Source organism: Sinohyriopsis cumingii, unplaced genomic scaffold, assembly GCF_028554795.1.
Source record: "Sinohyriopsis cumingii isolate HCF-2022 unplaced genomic scaffold, ASM2855479v2 utg000160l, whole genome shotgun sequence".
NCBI classification, from domain to species: domain Eukaryota; kingdom Metazoa; phylum Mollusca; class Bivalvia; order Unionida; family Unionidae; genus Sinohyriopsis; species Sinohyriopsis cumingii.
In genome coordinates, this window is record NW_028315873.1 from 8863543 (window position 1) to 8888049 (window position 24507).

General features: G+C 32.6%; 1 protein-coding gene across 1 annotated transcript in view; it reads left to right on the forward strand.

Moving 5' to 3' along the window:
• The window catches only part of LOC149774740 (arf-GAP with SH3 domain, ANK repeat and PH domain-containing protein 1-like), a 204935-nt gene that overhangs the window by 66928 nt on the left and 113500 nt on the right, over positions 1-24507 (forward strand). Inside the window, exons 6-9 of the mRNA XM_089944763.1 lie at positions 3532-3607; positions 4385-4438; positions 6811-6896; positions 16407-16566. Of these exons, the coding sequence (XP_089800889.1) occupies positions 3532-3607; positions 4385-4438; positions 6811-6896; positions 16407-16566 (376 nt within the window). The remainder of the gene's footprint in view (positions 1-3531; positions 3608-4384; positions 4439-6810; positions 6897-16406; positions 16567-24507) is intronic.

The window sequence follows — 24507 nt, forward strand, 5'->3', positions numbered from 1 at the left end:
CAAGCTTGGTATGGTATGGACATTTGATACAGTTTCATTATGGAATAGCAATACAGGGAAACCCCCACAGTAACAAGCTTGGTATGGTATGGGCATTTGATACAGTTTCATTATGGAATAGCAATACAAGGAAACCCCCACAATGACAGGCTTGGTATGGTATGGACATTTGATACAGTTTCATTATGGAATAGCAATACAGGGAAACCCCCAGAGTAACAAGCTTGGTATGGTATGGGCATTTGATACAGTTTCATTATGGAATAGCAATACAGGGAAACCCCCACAATGACAGGCTTGGTATGGTATGGACATTTGATACAGTTTCATTATGGAATAGCAATACAGGGAAACCCCCCACAATGACAAGCTTGGTATGGTATGGACATGGATACAGTTTCATTATGTAATAGCAATACAGGTAAATCTCCACTGTAACAAGCTTGGTATGGTATGGACATTTGATACAGTTTCATTATGGAATAGCAATACAGGGAAACCCCCACAATGACAAGCTTGATATGGTATGGACATTTGATACAGTTTCATTATGGAATAGCAATACAGGAAACCCCCCACAATGACAAGCTTGGTATGGTATGGACATGGATACAGTTTCATTATGTAATAGCAATACAGGTAAACCCCCACTGTAACAAGCTTGGTATGGTATGGACATTTGATACAGTTTCATTATGGAATAGCAATACAGGGAAACCCCCACAATGACAAGCTTGGTATGGTATGGACGTTTGATACAGTTTCATTATGGAATAGCAATACAGGGAAAACCCCACAATGACAAGCTTGGTATGGTGTGGACATTTGATACAGTTTCATTATGGAATAGCAATACAGGGAATCCCCCACAGTAACAAGCTTGGTATGGTATAGACATGAATACACAGTTTTAATATGGAATAGCAATACAGGGAATCCCCCACAGTAACAAGCTGGCATGGTATGGATAAGGATACAGTTTCATTATGTAATAGAAACATAGGGAATCCCCCACAGTAACAAGCTGGCATGGTATGGATAAGGATACAGTTTCATTATGTAATAGAAACATAGGGAATCCCCCACAGTAAGAAGCTGGCATGGTATGGATAAGGATACAGTTTCATTATATAATAGTAATAAATGGAAATCCCCATAGAAACAAGCTTTGCATGTTTGCACTTTTGTACTGTTGGCAATAAGGATAATGATTCTTCAGTGCGTTTGCCCTTAATTCATTGTGTGTAAATTGTTGTTAATTCAGGACAAACAATAGACCACCAATTACTGTTAAATAAACAAGCCTACATACCCATACACCAAACAATGCCATTGCTAAAATATGTTTATCACCCAAATCAGTAAAATAATTGATCTATTTAATAAGGAATTGCAAACCATCAACATTAATCCCACTGCATATTGTTTTTGAAACTGCTTGGCACTATTTTTGTTTCTTCATCAGTACGAAAACTAAACCACCAAATTTAACTTGACTGAATTGTCAGCAAGTCATATCATGATCCATCTACTTGTCCCAGGAATTCTTTCATAAATAATTAATTGCATCATCCATTTACCCAACTAAATATTGCAACAGATATAAGATTATGCACTGGCACTTTGTACTGAAGCAGGGTTACACTGTATTTTGTATAAAATATTGTACTCTATGGTAACCTCATCTATAAGGCAGCACACTTATATGGTTCCCATGAACAGCATAATACCGATGGAGTGGTGGTATTGGGTATGATGATGAACAGCCTTAAAGAGTTGGAGTACTGTATTGGGCATGAAGATTTGGGCTTCATAGAGATGGAGTACTGTACTGGGTATGAAGATGAAGAGCATTATAGAAATGTATTACTGTATTGAGCATGAAGATGAAGAGCTTTATAGTGATGGAGTACTGTACTGGGTATGAAGATGAATAGCTTTATAGAGATTGAGTACTGTATTGAGTATGAAGATTGAGGCTTTATAGTGATGGAATACTGTATTGGGTGTGAAGATGAACAACATTTTAGAGATGGAGTACTATATTGCATATGAAGATGAGCAGCTTTGAAGAGATGGAGTACTGTATTGGGTATGAAGATGAATATCATTATAGAGGTGGAGTACTGTATTATATATGAAGATGAATATCATTATAGAGGCAGAGTACTGTATTGTGTATGAAGAGGAATATCATTATAGAGGTGGAGTACTATATTATGTATGAAGATGAATATCATTATAGAGGCGGAGTACTGTATTATGTATGAAGATGAATATCATTATAGAGGTGGAGTAGTGTATTATGTATGAAGATGAATATCATTATAGAGGTGGAGTACTGTATTATGTATGAAGATGAATATCATTATAGAGGTGGAGTACTGTATTGTGTATGAAGATGAATATCATTATAGAGGTGGAGTACTGTATTGTGTATGAAGAGGAATATTATTATAGAGGCAGAGTACTGTATTATGTATGAAGATGAATATCATAGAGGTGGAGTATTGTATTATGTATGAAGAAGAATATCATTATAGAGGTGGAGTACTGTATTATGTATGAAGATGAATATCATTATAGAGACAGAGTACTATATTATGTATGCAGATGAATATCATTATAGAGGTGGAGTAGTGTATTATGTATGAAGATGAATATCATTATAGAGGTGGAGTAGTGTATTATGTATGAAGATGAATATCATTATAGAGGTGGAGTACTGTATTATGTATGAAGACAAACATCATTATAGAGGTGGAGTACTGTATTATGTATGAAGATGAATATCATTATAGAGGTAGAGTACTGTATTACGTATGAAGATGAACATCATTATAGAGACATTACTATATTATGTATGAAGATGAATATCATTATAGAGGCAGAGTACTGTATTGTGTATGAAGAGGAATATTATTATAGAGGCAGAGTACTGTATTATGTATGAAGATGAATATCATTATAGAGGTGGAGTATTGTATTATGTATGAAGATGAATATCATTATAGAGGTGGAGTACTGTATTATGAATGAAGATGAATATCATTATAGAGACAGAGTACTATATTATGTATGAAGATGAATATCATTATAGAGGTGGAGTAGTGTATTATGTATGAAGATGAATATCATTATAGAGGTGGAGTACTGTATTATGAATGAAGATGAATATCATTATAGAGACAGTACTATATTATGTATGAAGATGAATATCATTATAGAGGTGGAGTAGTGTATTATGTATGAAGATGAATATCATTATAGAGGTGGAGTACTGTATTATATATGAAGATTTAGGAGACTGAGTAGATCATAACAGTGGTTTGAACTACTGAATTCAGCACCAGGATTGGGATGGGGTGGTGTTGAGGGATGGGGGCAGACATTTGTGGTTTCTTCCATATATAGTTTTCATTTTGAAAACAAAGTTGATGAAAATTTTGTTTTGTGCATTTTGGTGCTGTCTTATTTTTCCAAATACAGTAGCTATATGCTGGATAAAATGTATGTATTTTATTATTTTAGCTCCAAATTGGAGAAGGAGAAGAAGAAACAGGCCAGTGAACAGGGCTTTTATAGGAAAGAGCTCACTGGGTCAGAGGTAATTATCAAGTGCTTTTTTATTTACATCTTAAATAAATGTCTTATGTGAGTTGTTGGTAAATTTTAAGGTGAAAAATAACCCTTAATGTTTGGTTGAAAACAATTTTCATAAATTTCTGATAATATTCCTGATTGTAGTTATTGTTGTGGTAATAATTAAAAGGTTTTTTTAAGGTTGCTGACAGCAATGTTTTTGAAAATGTTTTGTGATTTTGCTGAATGTATAAAGTCTATGTGACAGGAACTTTGGATGAATGTACAGGGATATTACAGGGAATTTGTATGAATTTACAGGGATATTACAGTGATATTGTATGAATGTAAAGGGATATTACAGGGACTTGGTATGAATGTACAAGGATATTACAGGGACTTTGGATGAATTTACAGGGATATTACAGGGACTTCGGATGAATTTACAGGGATATTACAGAGGCTTTGGATGAATTTACAGGGATATTACAGGGATTTTGGATGAATTTACAGGGATATTACAGGGACTTTGGATGAATTTACAGGGATATTACAGGGACTTTGGATGAATTTACAGGGATATTACAGGGACTTGGGATAAATTTACAGGGATATTACAGGGACTTTGTATGAATGTATAATCTTTCAGAAGGTAACATTATTATTAAGCAGACAGATGTTGTATTATGGGGAATTTTCTAATCCGAGTTTTTTGTGAATTAAATATATCACTATTTGGTAAAATAAACAATGGCTCAGTATTTCGTCAGCTGACATGAAATTTCTTGTTTTCTATATATAGGTTGCAGAAGAGCTTGATAAAGAGAGAAAAATATTCCAACTTCAGATGTGTTCGGTATGTAGACACATAAATTGAAAAATATTCCAACTTCAGATGTATTCGGTATGTAGACACGTAAAATGAAAAATATTCCAACTTAAGATGTGTTCGGTGTGTAGACACATAAAATGAAAAATATTCCAACTTCAGATGTGTTCGGTATGTAGACACGTAAAATGAATAATATTCCAACTTCAGATGTGTTCAGTATGTAGACACATAAAATTAAAAATATTCCTACTTCATATGTGTTTGGTATGTAGACACACAAGATTAAAAATATTCCTGCTTCATATGTGTTCGGTATGTAGACACACAAAATTAAAAATATTCCTACTTCATATGTGTTCGGTATGTAGACACATAAAATGAAAAATATTCCAACTTCAGATGTGTTTGGTATGTAGACACACAAAATTCATGTTTTTACTTTTTCTTTTGGTTATCAATAAAGGAAGTCAGTTCTAATATATACTCATTTACTGTTTTCCTTTTAGATACTTTTTTTTTAATTAAGAAAGTGGCATGCAATACAAGAAATCTGATGCAAGTTTAAATACAGAAATGGTCACTATTTCAGGAATGAAAAATTGTGCAGTTGAAGCTTTCATATTAAATGAAAATCCTAAAACCTGCAGACAGGCTTGCATGTGGTCAAGAAGTATAGAGGTCATTACAGTCTTACATCATTAGGCAATTCATTTTCTTCAATATATGATAGCTTACTGTAAGTGCTTACATTGCTTCCAGAACTCTCAAATTCTTGTCTTTGATACACTAATGTCCAATGTTTGTGCGTCTTGTGGACTCACAGAAACTGTCTCACAACTCTCTGTTTTAATGAACTGAGTCCTCTTAAAAGAAAATTTTCTCCAGCAGTAAAAGACCATAATTGGCAAAAGATAGATTAATCTATATACAGAAATTAAACATATTCAGTCAAACAGAATTAAAGCTTTTCATGTTTCAGGCAGTGTATAGGATTAAGTACAAAGCTGACATAAATTCAGAAGATGGTGATGATTATGTAAGAAAAATTACAGTTGCATTAGAGTTGTTTTGGGGATTTAATGCCATTTTTCAGCATGATAAAGGCTGTACATGGCAGCAAGTAAAGTTGGTGAAGGAAAATCCCTGGGAAAATCCTGGGAAGAACCACCAACCCCAGAACAGCTACTGGTAAGCTTTCTCATGTACCCATGTTAGTTGGGCTGGAGACTCGAACCCATGCAGACAGAGGTGAGATGGCACAGTCCAATGGTGAGTGCTTTAGACCACTTGATCACTCAGGGACCTGCATTAGAAAGAGTTGAGGATGTTCTGATTATATCTGAACTGAGTTAAGCATTGTGTGCCTCAAGGTCAGAGTTGATTTCAGTGTTATAAATTTCAAGGTCAGCAGGGGCAATGATTGGGAAGAATTTTGTACCATACTTGTCCTGCAAACATATTGGTCCATTTGTATAAGGAAATATTTTGGTTATCAAATTTAGTATCTGGTATGCTGGAGTTCCTCAAGACTATCTGAGATGATTGAATTACAAAAGCAATACAGGGACAGAATACTCAGTCTTGACATGAATTCCTACAAAATTCTTTTCAACCAGTAGAACATAAGACTATTTAAAGGACTTGAGGAAATAGCATAAGTTCAGGAAGGTGCAGGGCTAAGAGTGCATTGTAATATTGATGAAGTTCACTGCAGACTATGGAAGCTACTACCAAAATGAAATTAGCAATATATATATTCATTTAGAAACGTTAAAGCTTTCCTGAAGTTATTAGTATTTCCTAAGGTCACATTTTTTGTTGTTTTCTGATTCTATTATCAATCAGCACAGGAAATAATTAAAAAAAAATAGAAAAAGATATGGAAGATACCCCTCCAATACCATAACAAAAAGCAATAAAATATAAGGTTGCAGTTTAGCCTTGCTTCGTTGGATTAAAATGATTGAGTGGAAATTACTTCCATTGAATGGGATGTCATGACAACACAAGAATCGGTTTCATTCTTGCATATCTGCTAATGATGTTGCACAATAAAATTGAGGTAATGGTAAACCTCATGTTATATTCATGGTAATGATGTTACACAATAACTGAGGTTACTGTAAAACTTGTGTTACTTTCATGTTAAGAAATATTTAATGGTGGTGAAAATGCTCATTCTCATTTGATTGTTGATAAGAATAATGCGTCCTTTGCTTGAATCAGGCTCTTTGCACTTAATATGTTGCAGATCCATTGGTATTATTAACCAACGCTTGATATTCTATGAAATAACAATCTCTCTATTTTTCAAGTGGTAGTTTCTTTTAAGAAGTTGAATTCAAACCCTTTTTCTGAGACAATGTGTATGGCTAAAAATGTTTGTTGTTTTTCAGTATTTGGTGAAGGTGAATGAAATAAAGACAAAGAAAGGAGCCGATTTGTTACATAATCTACTTGAGTATTACAAGGCTTTAAAATTGTAAGTATACCTGAATGAGAGTGGTACTAATTGACTGTGTAGCTGATACTATGAATGAGAGTGGTGCTAATTGACTGTGTAGCTGATACTATGAATGAGAGTGGTGCTAAGTGTGTAGCTGATACTGTGAATGCCATCTTGAAATTTTGTTGCCTCCAATTGCCCTGAATGTATGTTTATATTAAGTTTTACCAAAAGGTTTCAAATGATATCTGCCTGGTCCTAAATCAAAATGGCACCAATATCACATCATGAGCTAATTTGAAAATTTGAAATGCTTGTTATCGCTGAAGAATATCAAACATGCTTTCAATGCTCAGGAGTTAAAAGAATGAAATATTTTTTTATGACAAGTTCCTGGAAAATCCTTTTGGCCTGAAGAGCATCAGTCCTTTCTGGTGACTCTTGTTTGTAGAAACTGTAGAACCTAACAAAAATGAATTGGTTCTTTAAGTGTCAGTTTATTAAATAGTTTTACCTGTAACTAGTTACTAAAATGTAATCTAGATACTCGTACCATTAGAATTAATTACAATGTACATTTTCTTCAGTGCACTTAAGGCTGAAATATTTTTTATTAGCCAAATGGCAACATAAGTATTTAAATGAAACTTATTACATCATTAGAAAATGATATTCTTACTGTGGTATATTTGTATCTTTGGTCAAAACATTTACCTATCATGTTAATACGATTTACATATGTAGTTAGTTGATAGTTTAGCAGAAGTGATAGGAATTTCCTTGCTAATAGTTGAATAATATGAATTAGAGAAAGTTATATTCTTTGTTAGATCCTTCAATAAGTAGCAATATTTTTTCCAGTCTGGTTTAATGGGTTACTTTTTGTAATCCTGTTTGATGAAGGAAAATGCTGGATTTGCTTTTTGTACATTTCTGTCTTAAGTATGAGGCATGTGTTAAACATTGGTATCAGCTCTTTAGTTGGATTTATTAGCTTACAGGTTTGTTTTGCATTGACTTTGTTAGATTTGGTATATTTAAACAATGTTTTGGATGAATTCGATTATCATTGGTATATTATCACACTGTTTTTGGATGAATTTGATTCTCAGTGGTATATTATCACACTGTTTTTGGATGAATTTGATTCTCAGTGATATATTATCACACTGTTTTGGATGAATTTGATTCTCATTGGTATATTATCACACTGTTTTGGATGAATTTGAGTCTCCTTGGTATATTATCACGCTGTTTTGGATGAATTTGATTCTCAGTGGTATATTATCACAATGTTTTGGATGAATTCGATTCTCAGTGGTATATTATCACAATGTTTTGGATGAATTCAATTATCAGTGGTATATTATCACACTGGTTTGGATGAATTCGATTATCAGTGGTATATTATCACAATGTTTTGGATGAATTCGATTATCAGTGGTATATTATCACACTGTTTTGGATGAATTCAATTATCAGTGGTATATTATCACAATGTTTTGGATGAATTCGATTATCAGTGGTATATTATCACAATGTTTTGGATGAATTCAATTATCAGTGGTATATTATCACAATGTTTTGGATGAATTCGATTATCAGTGGTATATTATCACAATGTTTTGGATGAATTCGATTCTCAGTGGTATATTATCACAATGTTTTGGATGAATTCAATTATCAGTGGTATATTATCACACTGGTTTGGATGAATTCGATTATCAGTGGTATATTATCACAATGTTTTGGATGAATTCAATTATCAGTGGTATATTATCACAATGTTTTGGATGAATTCGATTCTCAGTGGTATATTATCACAATGTTTTGGATGAATTCAATTATCAGTGGTATATTATCACACTGGTTTGGATGAATTCGATTATCAGTGGTATATTATCACACTGGTTTGGATGAATTCGATTCTCAGTGGTATATTATCACAATGTTTTGGATGAATTCGATTATCAGTGGTATATTATCACAATGTTTTGGATGAATTCGATTATCAGTGGTATATTATCACACTGTTTTGGATGAATTTGATTCTCAGTGGTATATTATAACAATGTTTTGGATGAATTCGATTCTCAGTGGTATATTATCACAATGTTTTGGATGAATTCGATTCTCAGTGGTATATTATCACACTGGTTTGGATGAATTTGATTCTCAGTGGTATATTATCACAATGTTTTGGATGAATTCAATTATCAGTGGTATATTATCACAATGTTTTGGATGAATTCGATTCTCAGTGGTATATTATCACACTGGTTTGGATGAATTCGATTATCAGTGGTATATTATCACACTGGTTTGGATGAATTCGATTCTCAGTGGTATATTATCACACTGGTTTGGATGAATTTGATTCTCAGTGGTATATTATCACAATGTTTTGGATGAATTCAATTATCAGTGGTATATTATCACAATGTTTTGGATGAATTCAATTATCAGTGGTATATTATCACAATGTTTTGGATGAATTCGATTATCAGTGGTATATTATCACACTGTTTTGGATGAATTCGATTATCAGTGGTATATTATCACACTGTTTTGGATGAATTCGATTCTCAGTGGTATATTATCACACTGTTTTGGATGAATTCGATTCTCAGTGGTATATTATCACAATGTTTTGGATGAATTCGATTCTCAGTGGTATATTATCACAATGTTTTGGATGAATTCGATTCTCAGTGGTATATTATCACACTGGTTTGGATGAATTCGATTCTCAGTGGTATATTATCACAATGTTTTGGATGAATTCAATTATCAGTGGTATATTATCACAATGTTTTGGATGAATTCAATTATCAGTGGTATATTATCACAATGTTTTGGATGAATTCGATTCTCAGTGGTATATTATCACAATGTTTTGGATGAATTCGATTATCAGTGGTATATTATCACACTGGTTTGGATGAATTCGATTATCAGTGGTATATTATCACACTGGTTTGGATGAATTCGATTCTCAGTGGTATATTATCACAATGTTTTGGATGAATTCGATTCTCAGTGGTATATTATCACACTGGTTTGGATGAATTTGATTCTCAGTGGTATATTATCACAATGTTTTGGATGAATTCAATTATCAGTGGTATATTATCACAATGTTTTGGATGAATTCAATTATCAGTGGTATATTATCACAATGTTTTGGATGAATTCGATTCTCAGTGGTATATTATCACAATGTTTTGGATGAATTCGATTCTCAGTGGTATATTATCACAATGTTTTGGATGAATTCAATTATCAGTGGTATATTATCACACTGGTTTGGATGAATTCGATTATCAGTGGTATATTATCACACTGGTTTGGATGAATTTGATTCTCAGTGGTATATTATCACACTGGTTTGGATGAATTTGATTCTCAGTGGTATATTATCACAATGTTTTGGATGAATTCAATTATCAGTGGTATATTATCACAATGTTTTGGATGAATTCGATTCTCAGTGGTATATTATCACAATGTTTTGGATGAATTCGATTCTCAGTGGTATATTATCACACTGGTTTGGATGAATTTGATTCTCAGTGGTATATTATCACAATGTTTTGGATGAATTCGATTCTCAGTGGTATATTATCACAATGTTTTGGATGAATTCGATTCTCAGTGGTATATTATCACACTGTTTTGGATGAATTCGATTATCAGTGGTATATTATCACAATGTTTTGGATGAATTCGATTCTCAGTGGTATATTATCACAATGTTTTGGATGAATTCGATTCTCAATGGTATATTATCACACTGGTTTGGATGAATTTGATTCTCAGTGGTATATTATCACAATGTTTTGGATGAATTTGATTCTCAGTGGTATATTATCACAATGTTTTGGATTAATTCGATTATCAGTGGTATATTATCACACTGTTTTGGATGAATTCGATTATCAGTGGTATATTATCACAATGTTTTGGATGAATTCGATTATCAGTGGTATATTATCACACTGTTTTGGATGAATTCGATTCTCAGTGGTATATTATCACAATGTTTTGGATGAATTCGATTATCAGTGGTATATTATCACAATGTTTTGGATGAATTCGATTCTCAGTGGTATATTATCACACTGGTTTGGATGAATTCGATTATCAGTGGTATATTATCACACTGTTTTGGATGAATTTGATTCTCAGTGGTATATTATCACACTGTTTTGGATGAATTTGATTATCAGTGGTATATTATCACAATGTTTTGGATGAATTCGATTCTCAGTGGTATATTATCACACTGGTTTGGATGAATTTGATTCTCAGTGGTCTATTATCACAATGTTTTGGATGAATTTGATTCTCAGTGGTATATTATCACAATGTTTTGGATGAATTCGATTATCAGTGGTATATTATCACACTGTTTTGGATGAATTCGATTCTCAGTGGTATATTATCACAATGTTTTGGATGAATTCGGTTATCAGTGGTATATTATCACAATGTTTTGGATGAATTCGATTCTCAGTGGTATATTATCACAATGTTTTGGATGAATTCGATTATCAGTGGTATATTATCACACTGGCTTGGATGAATTCGATTATCAGTGGTATATTATCACACTGGTTTGGATGAATTCGATTCTCAGTGGTATATTATCACAATGTTTTGGATGAATTCGATTATCAGTGGTATATTATCACAATGTTTTGGATGAATTCAATTATTAGTGGTATATTATCACAATGTTTTGGATGAATTTGATTCTCAGTGGTATATTATCACAATGTTTTGGATGAATTCAATTATCAGTGGTATATTATCACAATGTTTTGGATGAATTCGATTCTCAGTGGTATATTATCACAATGTTTTGGATGAATTCGATTATCAGTGGTATATTATCACAATGTTTTGGATGAATTCGATTATCAGTGGTATATTATCACAATGTTTTGGATGAATTCGATTATCAGTGGTATATTATCACAATGTTTTGGATGAATTCGATTATCAGTGGTATATTATCACAATGTTTTGGATGAATTTGATTCTCAGTGGTATATTATCACAATGTTTTGGATGAATTCGATTCTCAGTGGTATATTATCACAATGTTTTGGATGAATTCGATTCTCAGTGGTATATTATTACAATGTTTTGGATGAATTCGATTATCAGTGGTATATTATCACAATGTTTTGGATGAATTTGATTCTCAGTGGTATATTATCACAATGTTTTGGATGAATTTGATTCTCAGTGGTATATTATCACAATGTTTTGGATGAATTCGATTCTCAGTGGTATATTATCACAATGTTTTGGATGAATTCGATTATCAGTGGTATATTATCACACTGGTTTGGATGAATTCGATTCTCAGTTGTATATTATCACAATGTTTTGGATGAATTCGATTCTCAGTGGTATATTATCACACTGGTTTGGATGAATTTGATTATCAGTGGTATATTATCACAATGTTTTGGATGAATTCAATTATCAGTGGTATATTATCACAATGTTTTGGATGAATTCGATTCTCAGTGGTATATTATCACAATGTGTTGGATGAATTCGATTCTCAGTGGTATATTATCACACTGGTTTGGATGAATTCGATTATCAGTGGTATATTATCACACTGGTTTGGATGAATTCGATTCTCAGTGGTATATTATCACAATGTTTTGGATGAATTCGATTCTCAGTGGTATATTATCACAATGTTTTGGATGAATTCGATTCTCAGTGGTATATTATCACAATGTTTTGGATGAATTCGATTCTCAGTGGTATATTATCACAATGTTTTGGATGAATTCGATTCTCAGTGGTATATTATCACAATGTTTTGGATGAATTCAATTATCAGTGGTATATTATCACAATGTTTTCGATGAATTCGATTATCAGTGGTATATTATCACAATGTTTTGGATGAATTCGATTATCAGTGGTATATTATCACAATGTTTTCGATGAATTCGATTATCAGTGGTATATTATCACAATGTTTTGGATGAATTTGATTCTCAGTGGTATATTATCACAATGTTTTGGATGAATTCGATTCTCAGTGGTATATTATCACAATGTTTTGGATGAATTCGATTCTCAGTGGTATATTATTACAATGTTTTGGATGAATTCGATTATCAGTGGTATATTATCACAATGTTTTGGATGAATTTGATTCTCAGTGGTATATTATCACAATGTTTTGGATGAATTTGATTATCAGTGGTATATTATCACAATGTTTTGGATGAATTCGATTCTCAGTGGTATATTATCACAATGTTTTGGATGAATTCGATTCTCAGTGGTATATTATCACAATGTTTTGGATGAATTCGATTATCAGTGGTATATTATCACACTGGTTTGGATGAATTCGATTCTCAGTTGTATATTATCACAATGTTTTGGATGAATTCGATTCTCAGTGGTATATTATCACACTGGTTTGGATGAATTTGATTATCAGTGGTATATTATCACAATGTTTTGGATGAATTCGATTCTCAGTGGTATATTATCACAATGTTTTGGATGAATTCGATTCTCAGTGGTATATTATCACAATGTGTTGGATGAATTCGATTCTCAGTGGTATATTATCACAATGTTTTGGATGAATTCGATTCTCAGTGGTATATTATCACAATGTTTTGGATGAATTCGATTCTCAGTGGTATATTATCACACTGTTTTGGATGAATTCGATTCTCAGTGGTATATTATCACAATGTTTTGGATGAATTCGATTATCAGTGGTATATTATCACACTGGTTTGGATGAATTCGATTCTCAGTTGTATATTATCACACTGGTTTGGATGAATTCGATTATCAGTGGTATATTATCACACTGGTTTGGATGAATTTGATTCTCAGTGGTATATTATCACAATGTTTTGGATGAATTCGATTCTCAGTGGTATATTATCACAATGTTTTGGATGAATTCGATTCTCAGTGGTATATTATCACAATGTTTTGGATGAATTCGATTATCAGTGGTATATTATCACACTGGTTTGGATGAATTTGATTCTCAGTGGTATATTATCACAATGTTTTGGATGAATTCGATTCTCAGTGGTATATTATCACAATGTTTTGGATGAATTTGATTCTCAGTGGTATATTATCACAATGTTTTGGATGAATTCGATTCTCAGTGGTATATTATCACAATGTTTTGGATGAATTCGATTCTCAGTGGTATATTATCACACTGGTTTGGATGAATTCAGTTCTCAGTGGTATATTATCACAATGTTTTGGATGAATTCGATTATCAGTGGTATATTATCACACTGGTTTGGATGAATTTGATTCTCAGTGGTATATTATCACAATGTTTTGGATGAATTCGATTCTCAGTGGTATATTATCACAATGTTTTGGATGAATTCGATTCTCAGTGGTATATTTTCACAATGTTTTGGATGAATTCGATTCTCAGTGGTATATTATCACACTGGTTTGGATGAATTCAATTATCAGTGGTATATTATCACACTGGTTTGGATGAATTCAATTATCAGTGGTATATTATCACACTGTTTTGGATGAATTCGATTATCAGTGGTATATTATCACACTGGTTTGGATGAATTTGATTCTCAGTGGTATATTATCACAATGTTTTGGATGAATTCGATTCTCAGTGGTATATTATCACAATGTTTTGGATGAATTCGATTCTCAGTGGTATATTATCACAATGTTTTGGATGAATTCGATTATCAGTGGTATATTATCACACTGGTTTGGATGAATTCGATTCTCAGTGGTATATTATCACACTGTTTTGGATGAATTCGATTATCACTGGTATATTATCACAATGTTTTGGATGAATTCGATTATCAGTGGTATATTATCACAATGTTTTGGATGAATTCGATTATCAGTGGTATATTATCACAATGTTTTGGATGAATTCGATTATCAGTGGTATATTATCACAATGTTTTGGATGAATTCGATTATCAGTGGTATATTATCACAATGTTTTGGATGAATTCAATTATCAGTGGTATATTATCACAATGTTTTTGGATGAATTTGATTATCAGTGGTATATTATCACAATGTTTTGGATGAATTCAATTATCAGTGGTATATTATCACAATGTTTTGGATGAATTCGATTATCAGTGGTATCTGTGCATATTAAAAAGCATTTGGTTTGTTTAAAGCTGAGGTTATTACTACGTTTAGTCTGTTTAGAGCTGAGGTTATTACTACATTTGGTCTGTTTAATGCTGAGGTTATTACTACATTTGGTCTGTTTAGAACTGAGGTTATTACTGCATTTGGTCTGTTTAATGCTGAGGTTATTACTACATTTGGTCTGTTTAGAACTGAGGTTATTACTAAATTTGGTCTGTTTAATGCTGAGGTTATTACTAAATTTGGTCTGTTTAATGCTGAGGTTATTACTACATTTGGTCTGTTTAATGCTGAGGTTATTACTAAATTTGGTCTGTTTAATGCTGAGGTTATTACTACATTTGGTCTGTTTAAAGCTGTCAAGTTATTTCTACATTTGGTCTGTTTAAAGCTGTCAGGTTATTACTTCATTTGGTATGTTTAAAGCTGAGGGTATTACTACATTTGGTCTGTTTAAGCTGGGATTATTACTACATTTGGTCTGTTTCAGCTGAGATTATTACTACATTTGGTCTGTTTAAGCTGAGATTATTGCTACATTTAGTCTGTTTAAGCTGAGATTATTACTACATTTGGTCTGTTTAAGCTGAGATTATTACTACATTTGGTCTGTTTAGAGCTGAGGTTATTACTACATGTGGTCTATTTAGAACTTTGGTTATTACTACATTTGGTCTGTTTAAGGCTGAGGTTATTACTACATTTGGTCTTTAAGCTGAGATTATTACTACATTTGGTCTGTTTAAAGCTGTCAGGTTATTACTTCATTTGGTCTGTTTAAAGCTGAGGTTATTTCTACATTTGGTCTTTAAGCTGAGATTATTACTACATTTGGTATGTTTAGAGCTGAGATTATTACTACATTTGGTCAGTTTAAAGATGAGGTTATTACTACATTTGGTCTGTTTAAAGCTGAGGTTACTACATTTGGTCTGTTTAAAGCTAAGGTTCTTACTACTCTAGAGGCTGTATTTCATATCAGATTTTGATCAAACTTGGAGTATAGGTTTATATCAGTTAATTATGATCTTCGTCTCTGCATACAAATGGCAAGATATTGTATAAACCTAATTAGCAATACCAGGCCCATGTAGATCTTATGTTAGGAATGATTGTTTTCATCACTGTGTTCCTGTTGTTTCAAAGTGTTGCACATAGCTCCAATTTAGTCACATTGTTGCTTCAGCAGCCATGAATTGTAATATGTTCATATAGTTTTATCACTAATATTCACATCCACAAAATAGGTTACACTGTCTTAAGGTTTCTGTTCAGTTGACTACTGTTGGTTCTTAGATCATTTAGTGGCTGACACGAACCAAAAATTCCCCAAATTCTGATTTTTAATGTTTCCTCGCTATTTAGGTATTTTGAAGAGGGCAAGAAAACAGTTGAGTATCACCATACATTTGTTGAGAAACTTGGAGATGAACTGAAACAAATCAAACAGAAACATAATGAAGAACGGCAGAAACTTAACGACCTCAAGAAGAATCTCACTAGCTCCATGACATCGTATAAAGAAGTAAGTCATGTATTTAAGAACATACACACTCCTATACACATCTGCTTTGAGGAGGTTAAGCCTGGTTCATAGGCTTTCTGCACAGTTCCAGCAAACATTAGCACATAACAAAGCATATATGATTGTTATTGTTACATGATTAATTACTGACTATATAAGTTATTTATCAAACACTTAATCAAGGATTGTTTGAACAAAAAGAAAAACTACTCAAACAGCATGTGTCATTCCAATTTTTGAGCCAGGCTAAAGCAAAAAGATTGCATTCATCAAACCAAGTGAAATGGCCTGATCATGTAAGAGTTATGATTCTGATGAATTAACTGTTAAAATGCAGTGCTTGGTGCCTGCTCAAGCTTTATCCTTTGAATATGTTTCCAGATATCATTAACATTAGGAATATAATCCTTCTTAATCCAGCCCAACCAGAGGACGAAAATTTGTATTTTCTGTCTATATCATATAGTCAAAGGACAGTAACTCTTGCACATTACTTCCCCTTGCTGCTACTAAGTGTCCCTAGTTTTTAAGCTTTGCTTGCATACAGCAACTAGATGTTTTAGACAACTTTCATAAATCCAAGTGAAATTAAGTTTGAATTCATCCATTTATGGAAGATTTTGGATTTATTTTGTGTAATATTCATCCAGAAACAGTAGGTGTGTATTGTTTTGAATTTACAAAAATATTGATGAATTTTGTTGCTTTCTTATATTTGGTCTGTCATTTTTTAGACCAATAGTACCATACACTATTACTATTGCATGTTGTGAATCACATTTTCAAACACACTGTCTCTTGTCAGTCTGTTAATAAAGGGTGTTATTTAACAAATTATTAACACTCTAGGTGTTAATTTATTTATCTTGTTTCTCTTTATTGTTTCAGTAAACATGTTTGCTAAGTACAGCAGTGTTAAAAAAATAAATAGGGAAGATATACCTGAGTTATGCCTTGCATGTGTGAAATGCACATGTTCCACTTACAGCATCTTTACATTATGGTTGGAGCACATGTGGTATGTGGTGCTTCAAAAGTTGACCCCAGGTGAAGAGAAGATGGAAAAATCATGCATGGCTAGAACTTATCTTTTAAGTATCCAGTAACAGTATTCAGAACCAGACTAACATCCCAATTGAACTTGGTGCTCTTCTGTTATTTATAAAAGCTAAAATTCCTGATAACAATTATTTTTCAGTAGCTAATGTTAGTGAAGCTTTTTTATATGCTAATTAAGGTGAGTATTAATAAATCCTCTGGATTGGATGGTATTGGTCCACAAATTCTTAAAATTGCTGCACCAGCAATAACAAAGTCATTAACGCATATCATAAACTTAAGTATAATGAGTTGTAATTTTCCAGAAACACTGAAATGTGCAAAGGTTACACCTATCTTTAAGAAAGGAGAAAAGGATGATCCAAGAAATTACAGACCAATATCAGTTCTTCCTGTATTGTCAAAACTATTTGAAAAGCGTGTAGCCATTCAGGTCTATAAAGTTTTTGAAACATACTCTATTTCATAAAGCACAATCAGGATTTAGAAAGTACCACTCGTGCCAAACAGAACTTACCAAATTAATTGATCTTTGGCTGAAGGAAATGGATAATGGACATATGACTAGGATTGTTTTCCTTGACTTCTAGAAAGCCTTTGATCTTGTTGATTATGAAATTCTGCTGCAAAAGTTAAACTGTTACAGGTTTGACAATCCTTCTTTAAACTGGTTTAGATCATACCTAAACCAAAGGTCTCAACAAGTAAGCATTGTCAATATTAGCTCTCAAATTCGCACTATTCATTCAGGGGTCCCTCAAGGTTCAGTTTTGGGCCCTCTGCTCTTCCTTATCTATATCAATGATTTACCATTAAATAATGAATTCACAAATATAGATTTGTTTGCAGATGATGCAACCTTGTATGCATCTAGTTCTGATGCTGAAGTTATCCAAACAAGATTAAACTCAGACCTTATTAGAGTCCAAAACTGGGCACAGCAAAATAGGATGGTAATTAATGAATGTAAAACAAAATGTATGATTTTGGGGACATCACAAAAGCTACACAAGTTAGGGAACCCAAAACTGTCTCATGCAATAAATAATCATCCATTAGAAAATGTCAAGCATGAAAGGCTTGTAGGTGTGTCTGTAGATAATAATTTATTATGGAATGACAATATTGATAAGCTTTGTAAAACACTGTCATCCAAAATTGCCCTTCGCAGAATCAAGAAATATTTACCTGTGGAAACTACAAGTCATATATTCTTCCAACAATGAATTATTATTCTAATGTATTGGGAAACTGCTAATCTGAGCTTGACAGGATTTATAAACTTCAGAAACGAGCAGCATGTGTACTTTTAGATACATCTGTTGATCATCCCTCGAAGGCATTATTTACAGAACTCAAATGGTTCACAATATATGACAGGATAGATTTTCACAAGGCAGTTCTTTTATATAAATGTCTCCATGGAACTGCACCAGAGTATCTTCAGGACTTATTCAGGCCTTTTTCACACAATACCAGTTGAGATCAATATCACATGGAAACCTTCTACCACCAAAACCAAGAACAGAGCAATTTAGAAAGAGCTTCCAGTACTCTGGTACAGTTCTGTGGAATAAGCTTCCACTACATGTAAAATCTGCTGAAAATATTAGAGTATTTAAGAAGAGATATCATGAGCATGTATGTGTTTGTAACAGATAATGGAATTTAGTATTTTAATACTAAACATGTTAAAATAAACAGTAATTATTGCTATCTTCATATAATGTGCATTGTTATACTCTCCTTAAGAGGGCCTCATGGGAGACTAGTCCTTGACTAATGAGTCACCCTCTATAAATAAAGCATCATTATTAATATTATTATTATCCAGGCAATGTTTTCAAGCGAATATCTTTGACTGTAATAAATATTAAATTGTGGCATCATTTGACATAAGCCAGGCTGCTTGTAAACATATGTTCAAACAAACCACGTGTAATTATAAATCAATTGGGAAATCAAGTTACTCATAAACATGACTTTATTTTCTAAATTTGTTCATAGATTCTGCTAATCTGTTGAACAAAGATGTTATTCTTTGAAAATTGCATGAGAGTTTTAACACATTTACTGTTTATTCCAAGCAATCACATCACCGCTGGTCAGGAGGATTATGGGTAATTTTGATAGTTGATCGCCTTACATGGTCACATTGTTATCATGTTGTGTAGTTAGTAACTTTGGGATTAGTGGTAATTATACAGTTGTTGAAGATTTCTCTCACACTGTTAGTTTCATGTATATACTGTTAGTTTCATGTACAGCATGTTTGTTGTGCATGTAATTTAAAAAGCAAGAATTCAAACTTTATCTTTCATTCACTATGCTTCACCTGTCTGAAAGTGCATCCAGTGAGATACAGGTATCACATTATCTCATGTACACGCTATATGATATTTTTGGCACTGATGTTATTGCTTGAATTCATGGATTTAGCAGCTGAGTCCTGTTGTTTACATGGAAGAATATCGTTTTCATGGATTTAGCAAGGGATTCCAATTATTTACACAGACTAATACCTTTTTCATGGATCTAGCAAAGGAGTCATATTGTTTACACAGAATAATACATTTTTCATGGATTTAGCAAGGGGGTCATATTGTTTACACAGAATAATACATTTTTCATGGATTTAGCAAGGGAGTCATATTGTTTACACAGAATAATACATTTTTCATGGATTTAGCAAGGGAGTCATATTGTTCTCCAGGATTGGTAATTTTTAATGGACTTAACAAGTAAATCCTATTGTTTACACAGATGGATAATTTTTGGTGGATTTAAGAAGGGAGTACTATTGTTGATACGTGATTTTTTTTCTCATGGATTCTGTACATTTTGGCTTGCAGCAACCACAGAGTCCTTGCTGATTTTTGTAGCCATGGAAAATAATCGACCAAAAACTATATGAAGTTTGCAAATCTGAGTGTTTGAAAAGGAAAATAAAAGGATGAAAATAAAAAGCAGAGAAGTCTTCAGAACAGCTGTTTTGGCCAATATACGTGGCACCGTTTGTTGTAGGGGAGTTGAAATAATTTTGTACTTTATGTTACAGATTTTGATACAGCACTGTGTGATGCTCATTTCCTTTTACTATATTAAGTTTATAACTGTTGTCATTTTTATATATTTTAAGTTGCTTTTTAAAGCATATGCATTTACTTAAATTTTGCTTACTATGCTTGTATTATTTTTATTTTCGATTTGAAGGATCCCATGTTTTTCCCTGGGCATTTGGGGTAGACAAGTTTTTATATTTCCTTTGCAAAATTATTCACTTGATGTTCGTCACTGCACATACTGACTGTATCATGAAAATGACCTTGAAACTGACCATTTACTGTTTTTTTATTTTCAAAAATTGAATGCATTTGGTGACCAAAAATTAAAATCCACCTTGTGTGGATAAAATAGAGAAATCCAGCCAAGTCATACTGGAAAAGATTTTTTTAACCATGGATTCAGATTATTTGTCACTAAATCAACTTTTGCATCATGACAAAATGTAATAAAGTTCATGAAAGTTTATGCCGAGTTTATATTGAGATCGACAAGAGTACATGTGTGCTGTTTCTAATCCTTTCTTTTCATAGTGACATGTATGCTTCTTTTGTCTTAATCTAATGGGAAAAACCTGTCACATTGTAACTATCCATACATGGTATAGGCATTTTGGAGTTTAGATATGGTCTGTTTTCATGTGATTCATCTCTGAATTGTATTTTAGAGTATAACACATTATAGTGAGTTTTGCTTATACTCAGTTATCTTATAGATGTAATTTTAGTCTTATATAACAAATTGTGGTCCATGTTAAAGGGTACAATAGTGAGGGATGTATAATGCTTTTGGATTAGTTCACATGTAGTATAAACACAAGATCCATAACTATCTTTGCTGGTTTAACTAACTACTATACCACTAAACTTTCAATTATTTGTAAAGGTTCTTAACAAGTACTGGTGTGATTTATTGATTCTCTTTCTAATTTACAGTAGCAGTTACGGTGTCTGATTAAATATTAAATGTAAGAATAAATCACCATAATTTTTCAAAGATTTTTTTTTTTTGAAGTCCTAATTGACTGTTGTAAAACTATAGCTATGTTGTATCCAGCTGGCGTATCAACATTATAAACAGCTATACTTATAGTGGTAGTACCACAGTAGTGTCAGCATTAAAAAACAGCTTTCCTTATAGTGGTAGTACCACAGTAGTATCAACATTAAAAAACAGCTTTCCTTATAGTGGTAGTACCACAGTAGTATCAACATTATAAACAGCTTTCCTTAGTGGTATTACCACAGTAGTATCAACATTAAAAAACAGCTTTCCTTATAGTGGTAGTACCACAGTAGTATCAACATTAAAAAACAGCTTTCCTTATAGTGGTAGTACCACAGTAGTATCAACATTATAAACAGCTTTCCTTAGTGGTATTACCACAGTAGTATCAACATTAAAAAACAGCTTTCCTTATAGTGGTAGTACCACAGTAGTATCAACATTAAAAAACAGCTTTCCTTATAGTGGTAGTACCACAGTGGTATCAACATTATAAACAGCTATCCTTATAGTGGTAGTACCACAGTAGTATCAACATTATAAACAGCTATCCTTATAGTGGTAGTACCACAGTAGTATCAACATTAAAAAACAGCTTTCCTTATAGTGGTAGTACCACAGTAGTATCAACATTATAAACAGCTTTCCTTAGTGGTATTAACACAGTAGTATCAACATTAAAAAACAGCTTTCCTTATAGTGGTAGTACCACAGTAGTATCAACATTAAAAAACAGCTTTCCTTATAGTGGTAGTACCACAGTGGTATCAACATTATAAACAGCTATCCTTATAGTGGTAGTACCACAGTAGTATCAACATTATAAACAGCTATCCTTATAGTGGTAGTACCACAGTAGTATCAACATTAAAAAACAGCTTTCCTTATAGTGGTAGTACCACAGTAGTATCAACATTATAAACAGCTTTCCTTAGTGGTATTAACACAGTAGTATCAACATTAAAAAACAGCTATCCTTATAGTGGTAGTACCACAGTAGTATCAACATTAAAAAACACCTTTCCTTATAGTGGTAGTACCACAGTAGTATCAACATTAAAAAACAGCTTTCCTTATAGTGGTAGTACCACAGTAGTATCAACATTATAAACAGCTTTCCTTAGTGGTATTACCACAGTAGTATCAACATTAAAAAACAGCTTTCCTTATAGTGGTAGTACCACAGTAGTATCAACATTAAAAAACAGCTTTCCTTATAGTGGTAGTACCACAGTAGTATCAACATTAAAAAACACCTTTCCTTATAGTGGTAGTACCACAGTAGTATCAACATTAAAAAACAGCTTTCCTTATATTGGTAGTACCACAGTAGTATCAACATTAAAAAACAGCTTTCCTTAGTGGTAGTACCACAGTGGTATCAACATTATAAACAGCTATCCTTATAGTGGTAGTACCACAGTAGTATCAACATTATAAACAGCTTTCCTTAGTGGTATTACCACAGTAGTATCAACATTAAAAAACAGCTTTCCTTATAGTGGTAGTACCACAGTAGTATCAACATTAAAAAACAGCTTTCCTTATAGTGGTAGTACCACAGTAGTATCAACATTATAAACAGCTTTCCTTAGTGGTATTACCACAGTAGTATCAACATTAAAAAACAGCTTTCCTTATAGTGGTAGTACCACAGTAGTATCAACATTAAAAAACAGCTTTCCTTATAGTGGTAGTACCACAGTAGTATCAACATTATAAACAGCTTTCCTTAGTGGTATTACCACAGTAGTATCAACATTAAAAAACAGCTTTCCTTATAGTGGTAGTACCACAGTAGTATCAACATTAAAAAACAGCTTTCCTTATAGTGGTAGTACCACAGTGGTATCAACATTATAAACAGCTATCCTTATAGTGGTAGTACCACAGTAGTATCAACATTATAAACAGCTATCCTTATAGTGGTAGTACCACAGTAGTATCAACATTAAAAAACAGCTTTCCTTATAGTGGTAGTACCACAGTAGTATCAACATTATAAACAGCTTTCCTTAGTGGTATTACCACAGTAGTATCAACATTAAAAAACACCTTTCCTTATAGTGGTAGTACCACAGTAGTATCAACATTAAAAAACAACTTTCCTTATAGTGGTAGTACCACAGTAGTATCAACATTATAAACAGCTTTCCTTATATTGGTAGTACCACAGTAGTATCAACATTAAAAAACACCTTTCCTTATAGTGGTAGTACCACAGTAGTATCAACATTAAAAAACAGCTTTCCTTATAGTGGTAGTACCACAGTAGTATCAACATTAAAAAACACCTTTCCTTATAGTGGTAGTACCACAGTAGTATCAACAATTAAAAAACAGCTTTCCTTATATTGGTAGTACCACAGAAGTATCAACATTAAAAAAACAGCTTTCCTTAGTGGTATTACCACAGTAGTATCAACATAAAAAAACAGCTTTCCTTATAGTGGTAGTACCACAGTAGTATCAACATTAAAAAACAGCTTTCCTTATAGTGGTAGTACCACAGTAGTATCAACATTAAAAAAACAGCTTTCCTTAGTGGTATTACCACAGTAGTATTAACATTAAAAACAGCTTTCCTTATAGTGGTAGTACCACAGCAACCAACACTAGAGAATGTAATAGGATTTCAGATTACTCAGTTTTCAATTCAGTTGAATCAAGAAAGATAGATGCTTTACAAATAAGCTCCACAAATAATTTTCCCATCAGTTTCTTAGCATATCTTTGATTTGAAGACGAGGTGGGGCAAAGATAATGCATATATAGTTTGAAATGTTAGAACCATGTAACAGTAACAAGAAATAT